At 47.4% G+C, this 25,645-nt stretch overlaps 1 protein-coding gene across 16 annotated transcripts; it reads right to left on the bottom strand.

The window, feature by feature from the left end:
* Positions 1 to 403: 403 nt before the first annotated feature.
* ODF2 (outer dense fiber of sperm tails 2) lies at positions 404 to 23,717 on the bottom strand. 16 transcript variants are annotated; one of them, XM_039321510.1, is made up of 21 exons: positions 23,443 to 23,509; positions 21,448 to 21,523; positions 20,341 to 20,455; positions 19,089 to 19,211; positions 17,140 to 17,310; positions 15,323 to 15,573; positions 14,225 to 14,354; positions 12,917 to 13,048; positions 12,099 to 12,173; positions 10,972 to 11,043; positions 10,717 to 10,833; positions 9,898 to 10,083; positions 9,159 to 9,268; positions 8,405 to 8,540; positions 6,963 to 7,073; positions 5,270 to 5,374; positions 4,330 to 4,488; positions 3,302 to 3,402; positions 2,743 to 2,905; positions 2,303 to 2,428; positions 404 to 1,581 (listed from the first exon to the last, which is right to left on the bottom strand). In XM_039321510.1, the coding sequence occupies exons 3-21, from the start codon at positions 20,449 to 20,451 to the stop codon at positions 1,408 to 1,410; spliced, it is 2,553 nt and encodes an 850-aa protein (XP_039177444.1). In that variant the 5' UTR covers positions 20,452 to 20,455; positions 21,448 to 21,523; positions 23,443 to 23,509; the 3' UTR covers positions 404 to 1,407. The 16 variants fall into 16 exon arrangements, with proteins under 16 accessions (XP_039177444.1, XP_039177449.1, XP_039177442.1 ...); XM_039321515.1 differs by having other exon boundaries at positions 15,323 to 15,492; positions 19,089 to 19,214; XM_039321508.1 differs by having other exon boundaries at positions 19,089 to 19,214.
* Between the last annotated feature and the right edge of the window lie 1,928 nt (positions 23,718 to 25,645).

A 25,645-nucleotide genomic window follows, 5' to 3' on the forward strand; every position in this document is an offset into this window, starting at 1 on the left:
AAAGGAGATGACAGAGAATAAGGTGGCTGGATGGAGTCACTGAAGCAGTAGGCGTGAGCTTCAATGGACTTCAGATGATAGAGGACACGAAGGCCTGGAGAACATTGTCCATGGGGTCGCGATGGGTCGGACACGACTTCGCAACTAACCACAACAACAACAAGGAAGAGGATCCATCTATCAAGGAGACAAATGGATCTTCTTCCTAGCCACACTTAATCCAATTCACATTATTCAGAAAAGTGCACCAGAAAAGGTGTATTTCTAATGGAAAATTCAGAAGCTCAGCCCAGACAGCTTAACATTAGGTTGTCTTTTGTGCAAAAAAAAATAAAAGCACACCCACAAATAAAAATTAAAAACTAAGATATTTCAAGAGAGAGGAAAAAAAGCTTTGGCATAGTTATCTTTTTACATTTAAAAAAAGTCACACGTTTAATTTGAATCTTTTAAAACTTTTCAAGGCAATGTTATGGTCTCACACATAAATATTAAAAATCAGCGTTGCCTCCGTTGGTTGATTCCTTGCCCCCTCCCCCCACACAAAGAACAAAATGTCATCAAAGCATAAAACATGGTAGAAAGACCATGTTTTACATTCTGCAAAGGAAATGGGTTTCTCTAATGTAATCAAGGAAAAAGTGAAACCTGCTCCAGAATTGAAATTTCCTGGTTAATATAAAAGTTAAGATATTATCCTGAACATTTGCAATTGTTCCTTCAATCAGTTGGAGAAAAACTGATCAGAGTGATATTTAACCAAGAGAATAATCATTGCTTTACATGAAAAAAAATGTACTAAATGCACAACCTAGTCACTCCTACAAAATAAATCAAAATAAAAGTTAAGAATTGTGCCATAAAAACAGGATATCTTACACACACATATATATTCTCTCATAACTGTGGTTCCACATGTGTAATGATAGTATCACTCGTATGAAATAGCACTGGGTAAAAAAATATATATATTTTATCACACAACACGCAGACCTACACACACCTGGTTCCAGGAAGAAAACCGCACACAATTGCTAACAACTTGACAAAGAAACAATCCCACTGGTTTCGCACATGATCTTTGAAACCGGAGGGATCGTCGAATAAAGCAATTCCCAAATGTTAATACAAAACTTCGGAAAAGATTTTTTTTAAAAAAAGTTGATTAAAAACCATGCAGGGTTACTGCAAAATGACGTAAGCTGGGTTAAGGCACTAGAAGTCTTGGCAACGCTTGGAGGGGGGGGGGAACAGGCTTGCCCCCTCCTCTGCAAGACACCTCCCTTTTTCCAACAGTAGGAAGTGGATTCTGAGAGACACAGTTCCAGAATCAGGATTATGGCTTGGTAGCTCGTTAGGTGCCTCCTCCCTCTGTCTGAGCCCGGGGCAGAGAGCACCAAGAAATGGCTACAGAGGAGACCGGGGTCGAATGGGGGAACTGGACAAAATGCTGTCTCCGAAGACGTTGGCGTACGAAAACTTGAGGAACTGCACGTAGTTCTGCATGCTGCGGTTGGTGCTTTCCGACTGTTCTAGCCGATCTTTCAGGTCCTGCAAACGGCTTTGAAAGCGGCGCTCGGCCTGTGTGAGAAGAGAAAGGGTGGTGAGCCTCGATGTCCTTTCCCTTCCCCGAGGCGGCAAAACGCCCGTTCAAAAATGGAGTGGCCAAAGGCTTCCCTCTCTACCTTTTGCTTTTTTTTTTCCCAGAGAAAAAGAATTCCCTGAGAATTCACCTTGGGATGGATGGACTAGGGCAGGGGTCTTCCAACTTGGCCCTTTGATGACTTGTGGACTTCAACTCCCAGAATTCCTCAGCCAGCATGGGGGAACTATGGCCCCTTTATGACTTGTGGACTTCAACTCCCAGAATTCCTCAGCCAGCATGGGGGAACTATGGCCCCTATACCAAAGGTCTTTCAACTTGGCCCTTTGATGACTTGTGGACTTCAACTCCCAGAATTCCTCAGCCAGCGTGCCTGGCTGAGGAATTCTGGGAGTTGAAGTCCACCAGTCATCAAAGGGCCAAGTTTGAAGACCCCTGGCATATACTCTTTGCTTTGTGGTTCTAAGTAGTTTCTGTTGCAGTAAAATTGTTGAGCAGTAAAGCACATGGTGACTGTACTTTGTTTGCTCTGTGATGCGATATATAAACAGAATTTTTAACACAAGCAAACCCATTGGTCAAAAAATTAGAACTTGTACATGCCCAGCAGAGGCCACCACTGAATCTATATGTCTTCCTTGTGTAGAACAGCCAGGCTAGGCTTTCTAACATGGAGGACCTCTATTGTAGGCTACTTACATCATCTTTACCACGTCGTAGCTGATTCAGCTCTGTCTTTGTCTTGCTCAGCTGAGTTTCCAAGTCCAGCATCTTTGACTGGGCGGTCCTCTCTCTTACTGCCGCACGATCCCTTGTTTGCTCCAACTAAAGGCAGAAGGAGAGTAATCAGGATCACCATCTCCACTACTTTCTATCCCAGAAAAAAAGGGCAGGACAGTCCCTTTCCATCTTCAAATGAGGATCCTTGCTTAATTATGATCGATCTTAAGAGTTGTTGGCTTTCTCTCAAAGGCCAACATTAGGGTGTTGGATTAATCAAGGAACACTCAAGATTTTTCTGGAAGGAAGATGGGATGGAGTTATCACCGCAATCTTCTCCTTGTTACAACTTCTACAATCAGCTCTTCAATGACTTGGAAGATCCAGCTATCCTACTCCATCCCCAAGGAGGGACCAACCTGCTTCTTGGCGTCATCAATGGCCATCTCCAGCTGGCGTGCCAAGGACCCACACTCCCTGGTCTTCTCCTCTAACCGGAGCTGAGCCTGGTGGATGGATTCTTCCCTTTTGGCAATGATCTGGAGAAATTCTACGTTCTGCCCACTTGTCGCTTCAAGTTTCCTAAAGTGCAACCACAGGTGATTTATGGGTAGCTGTGGCTCCAACATATCATTAGTAGAGGATCAATACTTTTTCTTTTCTGACCGGGGTTCTCCAAACTTGGCAAGCTTTTAAGATTGGTGGACTTCAACTCAACAACAAGCACGCTGGCTGGGGAATTCTGGAAGTTGAAGTCCACCAGTCTTAAAAGTTGCCACGTCAGGAGACTCCCAAATTAAACCAAAGAGATGATCTTGATGGATCACGATGTTTTTGATCCCAGTAATTAAACAACTGAAGGTATCAAATGCTGTTAGAGAAGCACGTTCCTCAAAAACGTAGAATTTTTTAAGAAATGCCAGTTAAACCAACGTGATGTCTTCCTACACCCTCGAGTATCACCCCACTCTTCCTAACCTCTCCATCTCCTCCAACTTCAGAGTCAGCTGCTTATTCTCTTCCTGGGCTGACTGATATTTTTCTCTCGTCAAGTCCATCTTGTCCCCCTGAAGCTCAATCTAAAAAGAAAGGGTTTAAAAGAAAAAGGGGGAAAAGAAAAAAGACAACACAGAGAATTAAGGATATGGATGCTGCTCTTTTGCTATAGTGAAGTCAGCTTGCTTTGGAAACAGAAAGTGGTCAAGGCGATGAAACCAACTCGAGTGCAAAGACATAGGAAAAGGTAGCAGCTTTGGCAGAAATATAGCAAATGAGAGTTGAGCGCCAGGATCCATTTCAGCAGCTTTTGATCAAAGATAATCTTTATCCCAGCATTAAACAACCACAGACAGCATCACCAGCTTCTTTGAATAGTGGTGGCTACCTGAAGGATTACAAAACAGGAATATATATAAACTCCTTTTTACGACCCCATAATCCCTTAATTTGGGGTAAAGTCGGGGCGACTGGATGGAGCTGAGCATTTACTTGCTGGATGCCCTTCCTGACGCCTATGCGGAGTTCAGAGCAGATATTTTTTCTTTCCGCCCTAGGAGAGAGAAATATCTATGATTGAACTCTCAACCCTCCCAGTGGGAGGCGAGCATCTTCGCCCCTCCACCCTTTTAACCCCTCCACCCTTTCGGTGGCCTTTTCAGACACTAGTTTGAAGGCTTCTCCTCGCCACGGCCCCGGGGATCCATCGGCTACCTGCAAGCAAAGCGAAGCATACAGATTTGAGGCATTCTGACAATCAGCCCAGGGGAAGACAAACAAGAGACCAACAGAGGGAGGACAGCCCGGAGAGCCAATTCAATACAAGCTTAAAAGGAGACAGCACACAAATGAAACACAGGCATGCCATTGGGTCAGTTTATTCTGCCGCGCAGCTGTTTTAATCATTTCAAAAAGAGACAAGAGACAAAGATTGCACCTTCCTGATGCTTAGAAGCTCATTTTGGTCCTCGGCTGGAGGTTCGCGTGGGCGCCTTCTGCCAATCCCTTACCCGCTGACGGAGGTCTGTAATCATGGCAGACAGATCCATATTTTTCTTCTCATAACTCTTCAGCTGCTCCTGACACTCAGCCAGCTTGGTCTCGGTGATCTTTAAGATCTCGGGAAGTTTCTCCAGCTCAGCAACCTGGCTCTGGAACTGCTTGCGAGCCTGTGGGCACAAGGAAGATGGGGAGAGTGAAGACAGGTCTCTTCAGGAAATCATCAGCCTCTCAGCCCTCTGGATGTTGGGGGACCCCACTTCTAACTCCACTGTCTTCTGGAGGGCCATCTCTGATCTAGCACATTACCGTATAGGCCGGCGTATTAGGCGACCCGGAGTATAAGACGACCCCTGTCTTTGGCGCCGAGTTTAGCGCTTCCGGAAGTCATCTTATACGCCGGCATATACGGTAACTACACTAGGGGTCCCCAACCTTTTGGGCACCAGGGACCAGTTCCGTGGAGAAAGGTTTTCTAATGGACCGGAGAGTGCGTAGTTTTGTGTGCTGCCTGCATCCCACGGATGGGCCTTTGCTTGTTTGTGTGGACCGGCTGTTGGCATGCCGTGGCCCGGTACTGGTCCACGGACCAGGGATTGGGGACCCCTGAACTACACAACATGCTAACTGTCCATGGCTACGTCCAGCTCAGAACGATGGGAAGGAGGCTAAAATGAATTTGAGAAGCCAGCCATTCAGAGATGGGATGGACCATTTTCTGCACGAGTTGAGTACCGCAACGCAAATTGTTATTCATCTTTTTTTTTTTTAAATCAAGTAGCAATTAGAAGTGAACTGTCAGCAGCTCTAATTCAGGTCAAAAAAAAAAAAATCCCTTCAAAAGAGCAAACCGCAACGCAACACAACGCCAGCTCTTCCCGTTCCGTTCTTTACAAAAAAGTGGACCTGAACAGGCCCGGAGAGCTTCAAGACAAGAAAACAGACACTTGCATTTTCAATCTCCTTCGCCATTTCTTCCTTCAGGGCTTTGTTCTCTTTGTCACAGAGCTCCAATTTCACTGTCACCTCATCGGCTTCCATTCGGGTTTTCACCACCTGGGTGAAAAAAAAAACAAAAGTTAAAGCAAAAGTCAAAGTGATAAATCTGGTCAAGGCTAACACTTGATTATCTCAGCATCCATTGGGGTTAAGGGAGTCAACCTGGAGCCCTCTAGGTGTATCCCACTGTAAAGCCCATTAATTCACGTCACAGGAGTGTAGGGACAGACAGGATGATGGGCACGGCAGTCCAGCATTTCCAGAACTACGATAATGGCTTAGTCTTTTCTTAACCATGGACCCTTCCCCTTAAATACTTTTTGTGGCCACGGACCACCAAGACTTAACTCAAAGATTTAAAGCGTTAACATTTCTTCAAGCCTTTGCGGGACCTCTTGTGATGACATATCGGCCTCCCCAGGGATTCATGGACTACACGTTGAGAACCATGGGCTTTGCTTTTAGGTCATTCCATCCACCTTCTACATCCAAATCATGGAAATCCTTGGAGATGCCAGAATGACACTAGGACAGTGATGGCGAGCCTTTTAGAGACCGAGTGCCCAAACTGCAACCCAAAACCCACTTATGCGTCGTCGGGTGCCGGGTGGGTGTGGCCCATTGGCTGGGTGTGGCCCATTGGGTGGGCAAGGCTGCAGTGGTAATGGCAGACTGGGGGGGACTAAAAAGTTCAATCAATCAATTCCAACTTTGCAAGATCTTTTTTTTTTTCCTGCGAGAAGTTGAAATTGACTCATTGATTGAACCTTTTTTTGCCCACGGCAGTGGAGGCGTAAAGCGAAAAGGTTTTCTAAAACTCAGCTGAAGGCCTAGGACTGGGGCGACAGCGCGCGTGCCCACAGAGAGGGCTCTGCGTGCCGCCTCTGGCACCTGTGCCATAGGTTCGCCACCACTGAACTAGGATCTCTGAGTCTTTCTCTATATTCTGACCTATGGAGTTCCTACACTTCAGCTTCTCCTGCCATTGGAAATTCTTCTCTACTTGAGGCCTGGCCTGGCAGAAAGCAGGGAAGAATGAAACCATCTTAAAAAAAAAAACCCCAAAAGCATCTATTTTTTTGAACCAGAAAATAATGGTCCGGTTTTGTTTCATCACCCAAGCAGGTTCTAAGTCAGTGGTTCTCAAGCTGTGGGTCGGGACCCCATTTGGTGTCGAAAGACCATTTCACGGCGGTCGCCAAACAACGCAGTCCGACATTTCCCCCCCCCCTTTTCCTTAGCTGTGCTACTCCCTTTTATTCGATTGGCTTTTGAAAGCCAATAGAAGAGACTCTCTTGAATAGAGTCTAATTCCGTTGGCTTTCAAAAGCCAATAGGAATGGTCCAGGCTGTCTCTGCCCTGCTGAGCCCGCCAAAAGTCCCATTCTGCAAATGGGGCTGCACCAGTTGAGTAGTCCTTGACTTACGACCGGCCGAGTAGTCCTCGACTTAGGACCGGTTGGGGGTCGCGGCATTAAAAAGGTTGAGAACCACTGGTCAAAGTGGATACGGACTCTCAACAAACGTCCGGAATGAAATAGCATCATGCAGAATGCAAGAAAACCTGAACAATAAACAGAGCTCAGTTCTGTCCTAGGCCCAGATGGACAATATCAGAGGAAACAGGTTGTTAAAAGAGGGTTACCTGATTCTTGTAAGTTTCAATCAGGCCTTCGTAGTTCTTGAGGGAAGCCTTCAACTTTGACACTTCCTGCTGAGCCTGGTTCAGCCGCTCCTCCACTGGAATCATGCTGGTCTGCAGGAGCCACAAAATAACTTGGGTTTACTCAAGATAAAGGATTCTCTAACTGGGTTCACTCAGGACAGACAGGGGAGTCTCTTGCTATCAAGGGTCCCGCACGCTTCAGCGGCTAAGTAAGCCAGGATCTGCTTTAGTCAATTTCAGTGTCAATCCTAAAAAAGCAGACATGGTACATTTCATAGCAATAGCCCTGGCTTAGATTTATACACCGCTTCAGTGCTTTTACCAGACCTCTCTAAGTGGTTTGCAGAGTCAACATCTTGCCCCCAACCATCTTGGTCCTCATTTTACCAATCTTGGGAGAATGGAAGGCTAAGTCAACCTTGAACCAGTCAGGATCGAACTGGTGGTAGTGGGCAGAATTAACCTGCAATACTGGATTCTAACCACTGCACCACCACGGCTCTTAGATATGGATGGATGGGTGGGTAGGTGAGTGGGTGGATAGATGGATGGACATAGATAGATAGATAGATAGATAGATAGATAGATAGATAGATAGATAGATAGATAGATAGATAGATAGATATGACACTTGGACTTCACAGTGCTTTACAGCCCTAAGCAGTTTATAGTGTTACCATGTTTCCCCCAACATCTGGGTCATTTTACTGCTCTCGGAAGGAAGGCTTGAACTGGTCAGGATCGAACTGCTGGCAGTGGGCAGAATTAACCTGCAATACTGCATTCTAACCACCGCACTACCATGGCAATGTCTGGCTTGTTTTTAACACGACTTCTGTCAGCTCCCCTTAGAAACAATTCCGAGTTGCAAACCAGTCTTAGGGCTAGTGTCAATGCTGCAAATATTGTATACTCTTGCTTTTGACAATATGCAGAATTGTTTGGTAATTATGGGGTTAATACAGAGCAGAAGGGAGGTTGGGGGTAAAGCCCAGGAAAGAAAGAGGAAGAAAACATTTGACCTTCACACTAATTGGATAATCTGAGATATGACTGGCTAATTTAGGGAGGGAACATGCTGATAATTTAACTGCTCAGAGGAAGAGAACGTAGATCCTAGCATCTCTCCATTGTGCCTGTGCCGACATTTTGATTCAATAAGAGACTTTTAGGAAAATAAATGCCTGAAAGTTCTTTGAAATGTTTCATTAGCCGGAACCATAACAGCTAGAAATAAATGAGGAGATTCTCTCATTTGAGTAAACTGTGAATAGTCCTCGACTGGCCGCCGTGAAATTAAATAGATTAGGAACAGGTCCTTATGGAGACAACTTGCATCTGGTCAGTAAGAGTCGATGCCTTGGTGAGGACCAAGCAATCAATGTCCAGTTCTGCTCTTGCATTAATTCTTCTCCACTCACCTTCAGTCTCTCGTTCTCCAATTTGACCGCGGTGCTCTCGGTGACCTGCTTGTGCAGTTTATCCACCAAGGCATCTCGGTCTTCGCGCATTTTCTCTTCCATGGCGTTCTGCTGTTCCAGCAGTTCAGAAATTCGGCTGCCGAACAAGCAAGGAGAATCAACCATTACCGACGGGGGGAAGCAAGCGGCGGCCTCGCCTCAACGCAGAATTTCACAACGCGTGGAACGCTGCATGCCTCCCACCGTCCGGAGTGACAGTGTGATTGAACCCGTCTTTCGTTCTGCTACCTCTTACTATTCGTAAGATTTAAGAGCTGCTTTTCTGATTAAAAAAACAAACAACAGTAACTGCAAGAGTGGATTATAATTCAGATTCAATAATCCAATTCCAGCGTGCTCGATTCGTACCTCATCAAAACAACAAAGATGTGAGCTGCAGACAAAACGCTAACTAAAAGCACAATATTTTAGTTGTTAAGTCCGTAGCTGCTTTAGGATTCAACTTGAGCTGAATTGCAACTAAATACAGCCTCAAGTTGAAATCATCAGCACCCATCCAAAGAGGTCCTTCTCAAGAGGTTGAGGCTACCAATGAAAAGGCCCCGTCCTTCCCAACCAACAGCCCTCACAACTAGAGAGACCAATTTCATTTGCTGAAATTAACACACTGTGGTGATCAGGCTGAGATGTCACCTCTGGGCTTGTAAGGTACTGCAAGAGCCTGTTCCTCTGCCACATCCCTTGCAGCTCTCACCTGTTCAGCATCACAATCTCCACCTCCAGGTCACTTTTGTCTTTCACAACTTGGTTGTAACGATTCCGCCAGGATTCTAGGGTGGACAGCGCTTCGGCCACGTAGGCGTCCTGCCAAGGAAGTCGAGACACAGGGAAAGACAAGGCTGAGCTTAAGAGCCAGCTGCGGCTACGCTAAGCCACCATTAATCTAAGATGGGGAAATTATACAGGGGAGGAAGCGAGAGGTATTGGAAGGAAGAAGATGGAAGGCAGAGAACTCCTAAAAGAAGGCCAACTGCTCTTCAGATACCTTCAAAGTATCTTCAGAAAACCTTCAAAGTATCTTCAGATACCTTCAATGTATCTTTAGATACCTTCAAGGTATCCTTAAGTAGCTTCAAGATATCATTAGATACCTTCAAGATATCTTCAGAGACCTTCAAAATATCTTCAGAAAATCTTCAAAGTATCTTCAGATATCTTCAAGGTATCATTAGATAGCTTCAAGATATCTTTAGATACCTTCAAGATATCTTCGGAGACCTTCAAGCCTATTCAATACTATTTGACTACCAGACCATCTTCTTCAGGCAACTCTACAGCCAAGAAAGCCCTTTTTCAGAAGAAATGGGGCAAAGTTGACACCCCAAACCTTTCTCCTCCTCCCTACTCTGAATCACCTCTCTCAATAAATGCCCCCTTTTTCAAATGGCTTCAGAAGGTCCTTTCCCAGCTGGGGCCCAAGAAAAGGCTGTCACCTTTTCAGCTAACTGGACATTCAGTTGATCGGCAAACTCCTCAGCCCGTTCTGCGCGTTCCTTCTGCGCCTTGATGGCTTTCTTCAGGGCGTCCTTGTCCCGATCTCCTTTGGCCTTCAGCTCCTTCAACTGTTCCATGATGTTCTCCACTTCGGCCTTGTGCTGAGCTGCTACCCGCTCCAGATTCTGGGGGGAGGGAGGGAAGGCAGGCAATCAGGATGCCCCAAAGGGAGGGTCAGTGCTTCAAAGCAGAAACTCAAAAGAGGCTGCCTCATAATCCTTTTTTTAACTGGCTGGTCAACGTTTAGACAAAGCAGACACAACTACAAAGTCACCAATGTTGTTTGCAGTTGTGAACTGTCTTCTTAATAGCAAGAATTTTTTTTTTTTTCCTGCAGAGTTAGGCCTGTCTGGCAAACAGGCTTTGAGAATCACGGCAGACACAGTTCCCAATATCAAGAGAGGTCAAATATGATGTCAAAGTTAAAATCTCTTCCCCACGGGTCAAGCCAGCGAGCTAACAAGCCAGAGAGAAGCTCGGCGTTATCTTGGTCTTCAAAGAAACAACTGGAGAAGCACTTAAACATCTACTCTACGGAAAGGGTGCCCAACATTGGCAACGTTAAGACTCGTGGACTTCAACTCCCCAGAATTCACCCTCTCGGAATTCTGGGAGTTGAAGTCCAGTAGTCTTAAGGTTGCCAAAGCAGGACACCCCTGCTCTATAGCTTGGAGTGACACAGTCCAAGGGGGTCTCCATGACTTGCTACCTGGGTGTGACCAGGTTCCCCCCCCTTTCCAAAGGACAAGGCACTGTACCCGGATCTGGATACCCAGGCGGTGATTCTCGGCTTCCTTATTCCGCAGTTGTGCTTGTAAGTGACCCCTCACGGCTTCCATTGACTTCGAGAGCTCGGCGGCCGTCTTGGCTTGGTCCTAGAAGGCCAAAAATGGTGGAACGCAAAGCAGGCGTTAAAAAGTCTCCAATTGCCCACTCCATGACATACACAAGCACCCAAAGCCTCCTTTGCACGGCTTATCCCCTCTCTATAACACCCCACAGGGAGAACATACCTTTTCGGTCTGTATCTGAATCAATAAATCATCCACTTCCTTCTCTTTATCCTGCAGTTTCTTGACCAATTGCTGCAAGAAACGTAAGAGGTAAAATTGCAGGCACGATGAAATAGAATATGCCAGACAATAATACGCAGGAAGGGGAGCTCAGACAGTGCAGCCATCCAACGTTCAAAACGATAGGTCGTTTTTGCTCTGGGAGAAAACAGCTGTTGAACATTCCTTGCAAAAGGAGACTGAAAAACCTACACATTTTAAGATTATTTTGATCAGATTGCGTATGGAGGGGGCTTTCCCTGGGCCCTGAGCACCACCTGCCACTCCCAATTTAAAATAATAATTAAAAAAATATAAAAGTTCTAACTGAAGTGTTATCGATACGCTGGCCAGAAAACTCAACATTTGAGTAATGGAACAGAAAAACAGAGTCGGAAGGGACCTTGGAGGTCTTCTAGTCCAACCCCCTGCTCTGGCAGAAGACCCTACGCCACTTCAGACAAATGGTTGTCCAATCTCTTCCAATCTTCAGTGTTGGAGCACCCACAACTTCTGGAAGCAGGTTGTCCCACTGGTTAATTGTCCTCACTGTTAGGAAGTTTCTCCTTAGTTCTCGGTTGCTTCTTTCCTTGATGAGTCTCCATCCGTTGCTTCTTGTCCTGCCTTCTGGTGCGTTGGAGAACAGCTTGACTCCCTCTTCTTTGGGGCAGCCCCTGAGATACTGGAACACTGCTATCATGTCCCCCCTTGTCCTTCTCTTCATTAAACTAGATATACCCAATACCAGCAACCGTTCCTTGTTTTAGCCTCCAGTCCCCTAATCATCTTTGTTGCTCTTCTCTGAACTCTTTCTAGAATCTCAACATCTTTTTTACATCGTGGTGACCAAAACTGGATGCAGTATTCCAAGTGTGGCCTCACCAAGGCATTGTAGAGTGGTATTAACACTTCACGTGATCTTGATCCTCTCTATATATTTTCTTTCCTTTCTTTCTTTCTTTCTTTCTTTCTTTCTTTCTTTCTTTCTTTCTTTCTTTCCTTCCTTCCTTCCTTCCTTCCTTTCTTCCTCCCCCTTGCTTCTGTCTCTCTATATACATGTATATATAATAAATATACTATATATTTACCGCCTTCTCTGTATCGGAGTCAGTTAGCCGCTTCATCAGGGTAGCTTGCTGTTCTGTCAACTTTTGTGCGTCTTTCTGCAGACAAGAGAAAAAAAACCACAGGGAAGAAATAAGTGGTGGAAATAAGTGGGAAAGATGGACAGACTAAGGAACGGCAGCTCCAACTTTTAGGCCTTCAACTTCGGACAGTTTTTTAATTAGACTCCTATTTTAGGGGCAGCGATGCCTCTCAGCCGCGCAAACCCTTGCAAGGAAGAAGTACAAGTTGCTAAGGGCAAAACCTGGCACCAAAATGTCCCACTGTAAACTAATTAAAACCAGCCTTAATGCTCTTTGTCAGACTTTGCCACACTTCTGGGTTCTGTATTGGAGGGGAGGGGGGGGAAATAAATGTTGCTAATGCCTTGGAAGGTGGGACCCCACAGATGTCCTGGGGGATTTTGAAAAGGATTTGCAGGATCGGATCAGGTTAGCACCGTATCCCCCCCAAAAAAATAAGACCGGGTCTTATATTAATTTTTGCTCCAAAAGACGCATTAGGCCTTCTTTTCCAGCTGGGAAATACGATACTAAATGGGTCCATCTGGCTGAGGATCTTAACTGGGGCTTATTTTGGGGGGTAGGGCTTATATTAGGAGCATCTTGGAAAAACTGTGCTTAGGGCTCATTTTGGGGGGGGAAATAGGACATTCACCAGAACGCGGAGCCCAACATTTGGATCAGAAATGCTGATTTTTTTTTTCTAAAAACAAGAGGCTGGGCCTGGCTTGGGGGGGTCAAGTAATTGCCGGATCAGAATCTTCTCCAGCTTCGCTCACCTCCCGGCTGTGTTGCTCTCTGAGCAAATCGCGAAGAGTCCGGTTGGTGTCTTCGAAAGTGCTCAGCTTCTGCAGCAACAACTCTTTCTGCCTAGTCAGGGTGTTGATGTCCGAAACGGTCATATTTTTCTCCTGCAGTTGGGGGAAGATGGGGTTTCGGAGGAGACCACGGGAAAAGAGAGAGAGAGAGAGAGAGAAAAAAACCCACCTTAAAAATGCCCTTATTGAATAACGCGCACAAACAGCCCACTTCGAAGGGACGTTTTCTGCCGATTCACAGCCTCGCCTTACAGCGATTCGTTTAGCGACTGCTCAGAGCTACAGCAGCCCTGAAACAAAGCGACCAAAAGGGCCAGTTCCGGCTCTTAGAAAACACCACGGAATCTCCACCGCGTGGGATTCAAATTCGGGCGCTCGGCAACCGGCTAGTCACAACGTTTGCCACGCCCCGGATTCACGCGATTGCCACCGGCGACCTTCCCAGCGACAAGCAAAGTCGACGGGGATGGGAGAGACGGACTTAACGACTGCGCGGTTGGCTCAACAGCGGATGGCTTGGGGCCGCCCAAAAAGGTCGTAGAATCGGGCACGGCTCCACAACGCCCCTCTCGATGGAAATGTGGGTCACCATTGTGACCGTCCAAACTCTTCTTGAAAGCTGCCATCGACGAAGCGCCCACAACTTCTGGTGGCAAGCTGTTCCACTGGTTAATTGTCCTCCCTGTCAGGAAGTTTCTCCTTAGTTCTAGGTTGCTTCTCTCCTTGATCAGTTTTCAACCGTTGCTTCTTGTCCTGCCTTCAGAAGGTGCTTTGGGGAATAATGTGACTCTCTCTTCTTTGTGGCAGGCCCTCAAATATTGGAGTCCTGCTATCGTGTCAGCCCAGTCCTTCTTTTCATTAAACTAGGATAGGATAGGAGCTAGAAAGGACCTTGGAGGTCATCTAGTCCAACCCCCTGCTCAAGCAGGAGATCCCATACCCTTTCAGACACATGGCTGTCCAGTCTCTTCTTTAAAAACTTCCAGTGTTGGAGCACACACAACTTCTGGAGGCAGGTGGTTCCGTGGGTTAATTGTCCTCGCTGTCGGGAAGTTTCTCCTTAATTCCAGATTGCTTCTCTCTTTGATCAGTTTCCAACCATTGTGCCTTTTTCCTGCCCTCTGGTGCTCGGGAGAGTAATCGGACCCCCCTCTTCTTTGTGGCAAATCCTGGGGTCCTGCTATCACGTCACCAGACACGCCCAATTCCAGCCGCCATTCTGCGCCCCTCCCCAAAACTGCTGCTCCGCACACCCAGCTCTGCCCGTACCGTTTTCAGCTTCCCAATCACGTCTTTCAAGGCCTGGATCTGCTTCGAAGCGGCTGCCCCGTCCAGTTCGGCCTCCACCAGTTTGGACATCAAACACTCCTTCTCGTGCAACAGATGCCGTTTCTGGAGTCTGAAAAAGAGGAAGAGTGTGTGAATCCCGGAAGAAAGAGTGCAGAGGCGGGAGGGATGGGTTGCAAGACCCATAAAGAGAAGAAGAAAAAAAAAACCCGAACTTCTCTTTGGACAGGCTGGCCTCTAGCTAAAAAGCGAGGGATGGGCTGAGGCCCCCAGGTTGTGGTCCCCACTTCAATCTCCTGGGCCAAAAGCTGTGCAGCATACACAACTCATGCACGCACAACACATTGTCCCATTTCACACAGCAGCGGCTGTTTCTCCCTTTGGCCTGTTCGTAATAATCGACCTGCTTTAAAAGAAAATAAATTGAGCCGAGAGGAAAGCTAAACCAGAAAGTCCCTCCCAAAGGAGGAACTTTCCCAACTCCATCAGTTGGGAATTCCAGGAACTCAACATGTCTCCCCAAAATTCTTTCTTTCTCCACCTCCTCCAAACGCTTCTAAGAGCCTGCCTACCCAAACCAGGCTATATGACTGGGGGGGGGGGGAAACATCGCCTTCTGCGGAGTGGATTTTGGAGAGTCAGCAAAACAAGAGTTTGGAGGTGCGAAAAGCATTTTGTTAAACGAACGGGATTACACACAGTGTGCTGCTGGCATACAAAAGAAGCAGTGTTTACCACACTGAGACTGCAAGATCTAGATTCTAGCACTGACCAGGGAGGCAAATGGCCACTCTTCCCCACTCTGACCGAGACACAGAACTAAAGCCAAATAAAAACGGGCTCATAACACAGCAAGGCCTCCGACTGCAGCGACTTTACGCCTCGTGGACTTCCAACTCCCAGAATTCTTCAGCCAGCCAGCATGGTGTCCACCCTGCATCAGGGCTGGCTAAGGAATTCTGGGAGTTGAAGTCCACGAGGCGTAAAGTTGTGGAACCCCGTTCGATAGAGAAGACCGTCATTGCTTCACGGGTCCTTCCCGGTCCCAAATTGACCGAGCCACTGAACGAATTTCCTTACATGCTGAGATCTTTCTCCTCCTTCATCCTTTCAATATTGCGACGGAGGACTGTGTTCTCGTGTTCCGTCTCCACCAGCTCCTGAGTGACCTCGTCCAACTCGTCCTTCTGCTCTTCCAGAAGACGCTTGGCCACACAGCCCGTCCCAACAATCTTTGGCTGACACTTGACCTGAGGACAAGCGGGACCGGGTCGACAGGTGAGTTCCATCCGCGGCACCCCAAAACATCGTGCTACATCACTGTCGGGAATCTGGGACAAAATCACAAAAGGTGTTCTGGTTTGGTCAACCCCAATCTGGTGACCTTAAGAGTTGTTGATCCTAAATTTCCTGAATGCCCACATCACATTTCATGAAGGGCTCCAACAGTTCTCCTTATGGGTGTGTGGATAATCCACTGGCACAAATCAACACGTACTAATCTGACTTATCAGGCAGTCGTTAGTTATCCACATAACTTGAGTAAACCAGAGGATTTTCCTTGGACATCGACATTACACTGTTCTGGTATTTTTGGAAAAATAAGCAGCGGCAATTCTGTTCTTCAGCTTTGCTCCTTTCGAAGGAAGCAGCTCCAAATTAACAGGAACGAAAGCCAACAACAGGGATTCCCACTTAATTCTTAGCAGCTGCCTTGCAGAAAAGGAACGTGAGCCAAGGCTGGTCAAAGACCCTAATAAAAATACTGGGAAAAACTTTAATTAACTTCATCTTACTGCTTTCCCTTTCTTTTTTTGGGGGGGGGGAGTGGCGGGGGGAAGAACTTCATTGCATTTCTTTCAAAAGCTCAAACAAGGCTGGGTCCCTCAGATTGGCTTCCTTCCAGGCATGTTGGGCTTGTGTGTGTGAAAAGGGGGGGGGGGTGGCCAAGAGAACCAATAAAAATATGAGCCATGGTGGCGCAGTGGTTAGAACACAGTACTGCAGACTAATTCTGCCCACTGCCGGCAGTTTGATTCTCATCGGCTCAAGTTTGACTCAGCTTTCCATCCTTCCGAGGTCGTTAAATAAGGATCCAGATTGTTGGGGGCAAATTCTAACTCTGTAAACCGCTTAGAGAGGGGTGCAAAGCACTGCAAAGTGGTACATAAGTCAAAGTGCTATATCTATCTATCTATCTATCTGTCTGTCTGTCTGTCTGCCTGCCTGCCTGCCTGCCATGGTAGCACAGTAGTTAGAATGCAGTATTGCAGATTGATTCTGCCCACTGCCAGCAGTTCAATTCTGACTGGCTCATCCTTCTGAGGTCAGTAAAATGATCCAGATTATTGGGGGCAAATGCTGATTCTGTAAACCGCTTAGAGAGGGTTGCAAAGCACTGCAAAGCGGTATATAAGTCAACATGCTATTGCTATCTATCTATCTATCTATCTATCTATCTATCTATCTATCTATCTATCTATCTATGTCCATCCATCCATCATAGTAGCGCAGTGGTTAGAATGCAGTATTGCAGGTTAATTCTACCCACTGCCGGCAGTTCAATTCTGACTGGCTCCTCCTTCCGAGGTCGGTAAAAAGAGGACCCAGAGTGTTGGGGGCCATAGGCTGTAAACTCTGCAAACCGCTTAGAGAGGGGGCGGTAAAAGCTCTGTGAAGCGCCATATACGTCTAAGGCAATGGGTCGCCAAACAAGGCTGTCCGCCATTTTTCCCCCTTTTCTTTGGCCACGCCCCTGGCACCCGGTGATGTATAAGTGGTTGGAGGGTCACCACAACATGGGGAACTGTATTATGGGGTCGCGGCATTAGAAAGGTTGAGAACCACTGGTCTAAGGGCTGAGGGCTCCTGCTAACTCGACCCTAGCTCCTGCCCACCTCGTTTTTCAACGTTCCCACGACATTGAGTAAACTGTCAATCTTCTTCTCGTATTTGTTCATCTTGCAGTGAATGGCGTCCTCCTCGTCGGTGGAGAGATCACTCAAGCGAAGCACAGACAGCAGCTTGTCGGAATCTGGAGGGGTGATTTCCAGGCGATGGGTCGGTCCCTGATTAAGGGTGGCAAGAGCGAAACAGGATAGAGCCCAAAACCCCGGAGCAGCCTTCCCTAAGCTGGCTGCCCTCCAGAAATCCAAGTGGTGGGGAAGAGTTGGAAAAGTGGGGGGGGGGGTGTTGAGGAAGAGGAGGGCGCGACCGAAACAGAGGCAGCTTCCGCGGCTCGCCCCGTTCAACGGAAGGGGCGCTAAACACACGGGAAGAGCGTCGCCACGACTTATGATAGACTGGAAGCCGCTGTGGGACTTTTGGCCGAGGGAAACACAATGCAGGTACTCCTCGAATTACTAGTTCGTTTAGTGACCGTTCTAAGTTACAACGCCTTGGAGAAAAAAAAGGGACAGGGGATCAAAATCCAGACACTTGGCCCCGGACTTGTATTTATGACCGTTGCAAGACCCCGGGGGGGTCACGTGATCGCCGTTGGGCGACCTTCTGACGGGCAAAAGTCAATGGAAGCTGGATTCGCTTAACGACTGGGTGGTTAACTTAACAGCAGGGATTCCCTTGACAGCTGGGGCGAGAAAGGCCATAAAATGGGGCAAAACTCAACCCGTGTCTCGCTTAGTGACAGAAATGCCTGGGCTCAGCGGTGGTCACAAGTTGAGGACCACCTGTAATAGACTGTTAACAGGAGGTTTTGAAGTTTAATTTCGCTGTTGGTTTTACCCGTTAACTATGTTTATTTTTCTATATAGTAGATGGATGCCAGGCCAAGTGGATTGGTTAAACCAGTGGTTCCCAGCCTTTTCTATACCCCTCACCCCTAGAACGCTTCTGATATATTCTCACACTCCTTACCAGAGTTCAAAATAACAAATTAGGCATATATACTACAATTTTGACATTTCTAAACCCACGTTTTTGCACCCCCTGGAAGATCCTCTCGCTCCCCCCGGGGGAACCCTGGGTTAAACCATGTTGTGGAAACGTATAAATTGTGTGTCTGCCTTGTAAAGGGGAAGGGGTGGGGACAGGAATTATATATTTATCAGTATTCAAGTGGGGGAATGGGGACAATTTGTGTGTTTGCTTTGGTTTTTCTCTTTCTGCACTTTTATCAGTATTCAAGTGAGGGGTGGGGACAATTTGCTTTGGTTTTTCTCTTTGTGCACTTTTTTGTCCAGTTTCGTTCGGCTTTTGTATTTCGTTTTCTGCACGTGAGGGTTTATAGTCTGCATTTTCAGTATTTTATTTCAGCGTCTGCATTTCAACGCTTCGGATAAAAATTTGAGAAAATTTTTTAAAAAAGGAGAGCTATCAGGGGACAGAAACGCGTGGCCTGGGGTAAAGCTTAGTGCCTAAACCAAACTGTTTCTCTTCCTACCCCAGGGTCCCCAACCCGAGCCAGGGACCAGCCACACAAACGACCGAAGCCCCTGTGGGATACAGGCTGCACACCAACCCTTGCTCCCTCTGGAAAACCTCTCTCCACAGAACTGGAACCGGGCGCCCATTCGGGACCGGGCTGCGTGAGCAGTTAGCCGGTGCACGTGTGCAGTTCAGTTGGCGTGAGCGGCAGCCCAGCGCGCACACGTAGCCCGCCTTGCAAGAGCAGCGGGCCGGTTCCCCCTCTTCTCCCCCTCCCCACCAGGCTGCAAAGTTTGGGGACCGCTAGTTTAGACAGACACAGCCACCCTATTCGGGCAAGGTAGAAACCCCCCCCCCAAATCCTTCAAATCTTGGCTCGCTGGGACTTGAGCGAGCGAGCGAGCCCCGGGCTGGGGAAGCGAGAGAGCCAGCCCGGCTGCAGGGGGCGGGGGTCGCCTACCTCCCACTTGTACGATGATTCTCTGCAAGATGTTTTGCCTGGGGGCATCCAGGGGACTTTAGTTTTTACTCGGACACTGCGGCGCACATTCACGGTATCCCCTTTCATTTTCTGCTTGTGCCTCTGCTGTGGGGGAAGAGGAGGAGAGCGCGGCTTAGGGGACCCCCATCCCCCCTCCCGGCCGGGTTACCGCGGGGGGCAAGAGACTCTGCAAAGCAAACGGAGGCTTCCCCACCACCCACCCACCCCCTGCTGCCCCCCGCCCGCAGGCACGGCGAGAACTGTACCACAGAAAAAAGCGTCACATTCTACATCACAGATCAGTCTCAGTAACCACGCTCAGGAAAAAGAAATATAGGTACCGCATAGCTAGGAGAGTATGGGGACAGACTGGCAGGTGCACGGGGCTGGCTTAGCAAGGCCATTGTGACATCACCCAGGTTGCTTAGCCTCTTGTGATGCAGAGCAGGCCCTTAGTTACCCTGGAAAGATTAGAGGGAGACAATTTGGAGCAGGGCAGCTGGGGCCCGAGAACCACAGCCCGGGGCCTCTTCCGACAGAAGCGAAAACAAAAGGGGAAGGCCCCCAGCCTTGTTTGCAACGGGCCTCAGCGCAGACAATTCAGTTAAGCACAGTCACACAAATCCTGCCTTAGGCTACACCAACCCAAGGAGACAGTTGAGGCCGGGAAGCACGCTAAAGCCCCGGAGATTTGAAATAACTCCTCCCTAACACCTTGAATTTTGGACCTCTTCACCCGTTGGAACTTTTGCCTTTGAAAAAGAATTTTATCCTTCCCGGCCTCCAGGAACCTTTGTTTATCGGCAGAATCGGAGCCAGGGAGCTAGCTTATCGAAAGGAAATGCGCACAATCCTAAGACATGCAACTGTTTCTTGTCCTGTGTCAGCTCACTGACAAGCCTCCCCTGCATTTTTACGATTTACGGAGGAGAACAAGACAAGGTCTGTCCCCCTGAGGAACAAGAGCTGGTTTTGAGCAACATCTCCTAAGACCGTTTTGACGGGAGAAAACTGGGGCGCAACGACAAGCGGGATCAGAAATACGAGCCCCAATGTGAGACGGTGACAGACAACGTCCAGGTCTGCAGCACAGAGAGAGGAAGCTTCTAGCAGCAGCAGCAGCAGCAACAGAGCAAGTTAAGCTGGCACAGATATCTAGGAGCAGCCAAAGCAGACAACTGAGCTTTCGTTGGCCTTGCGGGGAGCGGAGCTCGGGCTGCCCCCCTCATACCTGGGTTTTTGCCGACGGTGGCGTTTTCTGACCCTTTTTAATATGGACATGGACAGGGGTATTTTCATCCACGTGGACGTGCAAGGGGGGAGTTGTGGAGCGGCTCTTCATGCTTCTTCTCGGACAGACAGGAAAAGACATTCAAGAGAATGGAAAAAGCAACCTGTGAATAAGTAGACTGGAAATAACAAGGGGGGGGGGAGGAAAAAAAACGGCCCGCCGGCCTCTGTCAAAAAAGAAATATTCGCGCCCTCTCAGCCTTAGGAGCCGTTTCCTTAGACCGATGGAACAAACCGTCCACGTTCCACAAATTTAACCTGCCGCAGAGCAAACCGTCCACGTTCCACAAATTTAACCGGCCACTTGTCTCTTCAGAGCATAGTCTCCTGATGTCATCGAGCAACTCGTGAGCGCAAGCAGGAGGAGCCTTTAAGAGACTTGGGGCCTTCCCAGGAGAAATTGGAAAACATTTGCTTCCCACTGTCATTAGGCAAGGCTTAGTTGTATCTGAATCCGCTCCGTCAGCTGATGCTTATTGCTTGAACCCGTTCAAATAAAACAGTTTAAAATCAATGTCGGGGTTTTGTTTTTGGGGGGGGAAGCTTCCAAGTTCCTCCAAATAAAGGGAAGGCCTTCTCACCGGGCTAAATTATGACTTAAGAGGTGTATCAGAAGCAAACCACTCTCTCTTTTACTGGCATATTACAAGGACGCGCACAGTGGAAATTCAAAACCTTGCTGATCATCAGCTCATTCTCAATTTCTGGAACCCCATATACTTCCTAACATGCACTAACATGACTCTAGGTTAAACAAAAATGACACTGACAGATTTAACTTGTGGGGTTTCCTCTATTTCAAGGGCACACCCATCCTATAGAGATCTACCATCATTTATTCCCCTACTCAACACACACAACAAATGAAGATTTCTCCTTGGTCATTTGGCTGTCACAAAGCTTCCCAGACACCATCCAACCACTGTAAACAACTCCATCTGACCTTGAAAGGTAGCAAACCCGTTAAAAAAAAATTAAAAAGGTTAGTGCTGTTATTTCACGTATCAAAAGGGACTTCACGGGAGACACGGTGGGCACGGCAACCTACAGATAGCGTGTCGCACTCTTGCGTCGAGGGTTTCTGGGTTGTGATGATTATTCCGCTCTTGATCGATGGGGACAATCTGGAAGCAAAGGAGGGTGGGGAGGAAAGAAACAAAAAAGAAGTTAGCGCTTTTCAGGGAAATTCAGCATTTCGTTTTCCTGGCCAGAAACCTTCCACAAAGCTTTGGGGGAGGTTTTTTTTGACAGTTTTAATTTGCCATGTTTACAGGTAATCCTCGATTTACAACAGTTCATTTAGTGACCGTCCGAAGTTACAATGACACTGAAAAAAGCAACTGATGACTTTTTTTTCACATTTGCCACTGCAGCATCCCCATGATCATGTGATCGGAATTCAGACACTTGGCAACTGCTTCATAGTTACGACCGTTGTAGAGTGTCCCGTTGCAAGGTCAGTCATAAAACGGGGCAAAATTCACTTGACACCTCTGTCTTGCTTAGCGAGTTATATTGGGCTCAATTGTGGCCGTATGTCGAGGACTATGTGCATTTCTATTTCAAGCACGCTCCCATCCGAGATTTTTGACGCCACCCTGCCTTGGAAATCGAGTTAACAACAGCTCCCACCTCCCCCAGAGTGATTAGACTTTAGTGGTTGGTTTAAACTTATTTATGTTTTAACGTATGTGGATAAACAGATTTCTTTAGGAGTAGGAGCTGCCCCAGGGTCACATTGTGGTAAAATAGGTGGCCAATAAATATTAATAAATAAGGATATAGATACGAGATTAAGTATAGATAACAGATTAGATAGGTAATTAGAGATAAGAGATTAGATATAGATAAGAGATTATATAGATGATTAATTAGATAGGTAGATAGGTAGATATAGAAGATAGATAGGATAAGATAGATAGATGTAGAAGATAGTGACATATAGTGAGAGATAGATATAAAAGATAATGATAGATATAGAAGATAGTGGATAGATAGATAGATATATGTAGAAAATAGTGAGATAGTGAGAGATAGATGTAGAAATATAGATAGATGTAGAAGATAGTGAGAGATAGTGAGATATAGTGAGAGATATAGAAGACAGTGAGACAGATGTAGAAGATATATAGATAGATAGATGTAGAAGATAGTGAGATATAGTGAGAGATATAGAAGACAGTGAGACAGATGTAGAAGATATATAGATAGATAGATGTAGAAGATAGTGAGATATAGTGAGAGATATAGAAGACAGTGAGACAGATGTAGAAGATATATAGATAGATAGATGTAGAAGATAGTGAGATATAGTGAGAGATATAGAAGACAGTGAGACAGATGTAGAAGATATATAGATAGATAGATGTAGAAGATAGTGAGATATAGTGAGAGATATAGAAGACAGTGAGACAGATGTAGAAGATATATAGATAGATAGATGTAGAAGATAGTGAGATATAGTGAGAGATATAGAAGACAGTGAGACAGATGTAGAAGATATATAGATAGATGTAGAAGATAGTGAGAGATAGTGAGAGATATAGAAGACAGTGAGACAGATGTAGAAGATATATAGATAGATAGATGTAGAAGATAGTGAGATAGATATAGTGAGAGATGTAGACGATAGTTAGATATAGACAGATATAGAAGATAGTGAGATAGATATAGTGAGATAGATAGATATAGAAGATAAAGATAGATGAGAGAAAAAGAAATGAAAGATATAGACACAGATATGGACGGATAGATAGATAACAGATTAAATAGATAAGTAGATATAGATAAAAAACTATATAAATGATTGCTAGATTTGACAGATAGAAGCGATAGAGATAAAGACATTACGCGGGAAGAGAGGGAGGCAGGCAGGCCAATTCCTGGCCAGAGCGAGATCCAGAAACCTCCCACAGACTTCCGATTGGGAAGCAGAGCCTCCACGTGCAGGGGCAGTCTACCTGAGGAGAAGGGGCGGCTTGGCCCAGCCGGCTTCGCGTCGCTGACATTCTCTCCCTCCTCCCTCCCTCCGGGCCCGGCTCACCGTGAGGTTCGGAGATGACCGCGGAGCCTCCGCCTCAGCACGTCCTCGAAGCCGTGGATGAGGCGGCGGTAGCTGCCCACGCTACCATGGAGACAAGGGAGCCGGGGCGTCGGCGGCCGCGGCCAGAAGCCGCCGCCGCAGCCCCCGCTGCTGCTGTAGCACCGGCAGGCCCCCGCCGCCGCCGAACAGCCGCCGCAGCTCCACGGCCCGCAGAGAAACTTCCGGCTCCGCCTCCGGGACGCCGCCCGCCGCTCCCCCATTGGACGGTTCAAACCCCACGCCAACGGCGCCCGCGCGCCCTCGTGACCGCCTCCGCTTCCGGCCGGCCCGCGCCTGCAGCCCGCCGCCCGGCCCTCGCCCTTAGTCCCGCCCCCCCGTTGCCCGGAGACGCCGCGCGGGGCGTCACACAAGGCGCGCCCGGGCGGCGCCGTTGCCAGGGAAACGAAGGGAGGGGCGGGAGAGGAAGACAGAATAACAAAGAGTTGGAAGGGGGCTTGTGGGTCATCTAGTCCGACCCCCCCACCCTCTGTTCAAGCAAGAGACCCTATAGCAAGGGTCTTCCAACTTGGCCCTTTGATGACTTGGGGGCTTCAACTCCCAGAATTCCTCAGCCAGGCACGCCTGGCTGAGGAATTCTGGGATTGAAGTGCACAAGTCATGAAGGGGCCATAGTTTCCCCATGCTGGCTGAGGAATTCTGGGAGCTGAAGTCCCCAAGTCATCAAAGGGCCAAGTTGGAAGACCCCTGCCCTAGACCATTTCTGACAAGGGGCTGTCCAGTCTCTTCTTAAGCCTCTCCCGCTGAAGCATCCACAACTTCTGAAGGCCTTGGTTCTCCAACGGCTCTGGGGAAAACCTGGACCTGGATGGGGCCATTGGATTGGACGGGAAAATTTCCCTTCTGGGCTTGGGGACTGTAGTTCCCATCATCCCCTACCCCCTTGGCTCCATTAAATCAGATCAAAAGCTCTGTAAAAAAAACCTGCAACTGGATGCATCTGTTGTACCGGATGGCATTCACGCTGGGCCCTAAGGGAATAAAGACCCTTCTGGGTTTGGGACTATAATTTCCATCATCCCCTACTACCTTGGCTCCATCACATCAGATCAAAGGCTCTGGAAAAGAAAACTGGAACTGGATGCATCTGTTGGATCAGACTGCATTCACGCTGGGCCCTAAGGGAATAAAGACCCTTTTGGGTTTGGGACTATAGTTCCTATCATCCCCTGGCCAATCATGCATTACAATCACACGGATCATAGTTTTTTTAGATTTCTGTTTTGACTATATTGTAAGCCAGCCAGAGTTGCTTTGGATGGCGAGATGGGCAGCGTATGAAGTTAAAAAATAAAAATAGACAAATTATATCTTTGGCATCAGACCCTTCCCACCCAAATTGCTCTCTGGGCCTTTTTTTTTTTTTTTAGGCTTCACATGTGTTAAATGTGTAGAATTAAACCCCAAAAGTCAAAAGGATGTTTGCGAAGAGACATCACACAAAAAGTTGGCTTGGCTAGTTCTTTATTAGGGCTTTTTAATGGCTTAAGAGGGGTGATTTTAATCAGAATTTCAATAAAATGTGTCTCCAGCTTCTTTGGTAGTGCTAACAATGGACCTGTGAAGAAACAGCCTTACGTTCAAGGCTGATTACGATGGGCTGAGTTCAAAATGACAGGGAAATCCTTGATTACCACCGTAGGCCCTGATTATGGTTTACAGCTTGCCATATCTAACTATGGTTCAGTCAGTAAACCCACCACTTAGCCATTTCAGATCTAATAACCATCTCTGAGGTACTATGCTGCTGAAACACCCTTTTATATGAACCCTGAGGGTCGACCGCTTTTCGCTTCCAGCCAATGGGAAGAGACAGGCAACTGTGTGGCTATTGGTCTTTCTGCGGGCACAAGGACCAATTGCCTTGCCAGGTAAAAGAGCCAATGATGGAGAGAAGTCTGAAACTCGGCCACCAATTAGGTTAAGACCGGGCTTGATGGGGAGGGGGGTCATGGGGGGCAGAGAGGGTATATAAAGGGCAGCAGCAGCCACTTTGCCCCTCAGAAGAGCTGAAGTCAGAAGAAAGAAGTGGGAAGGCTAGAAGACTCTGAAGACAGCAGAGGAAGAAGCCTAGGAAGTGGCTGTGGAGAAGAGGAAGACCTTGAGCTGAACCCCAAGAAGAGAGCTGTGGGTCACTTGCAGCAAT

This window comes from Crotalus tigris, unplaced genomic scaffold (assembly GCF_016545835.1).
Source record: "Crotalus tigris isolate CLP2741 ecotype Arizona unplaced genomic scaffold, ASM1654583v1 scf7180000023746.1698619, whole genome shotgun sequence".
Taxonomy (NCBI): Eukaryota; Metazoa; Chordata; class Lepidosauria; order Squamata; family Viperidae; genus Crotalus; species Crotalus tigris.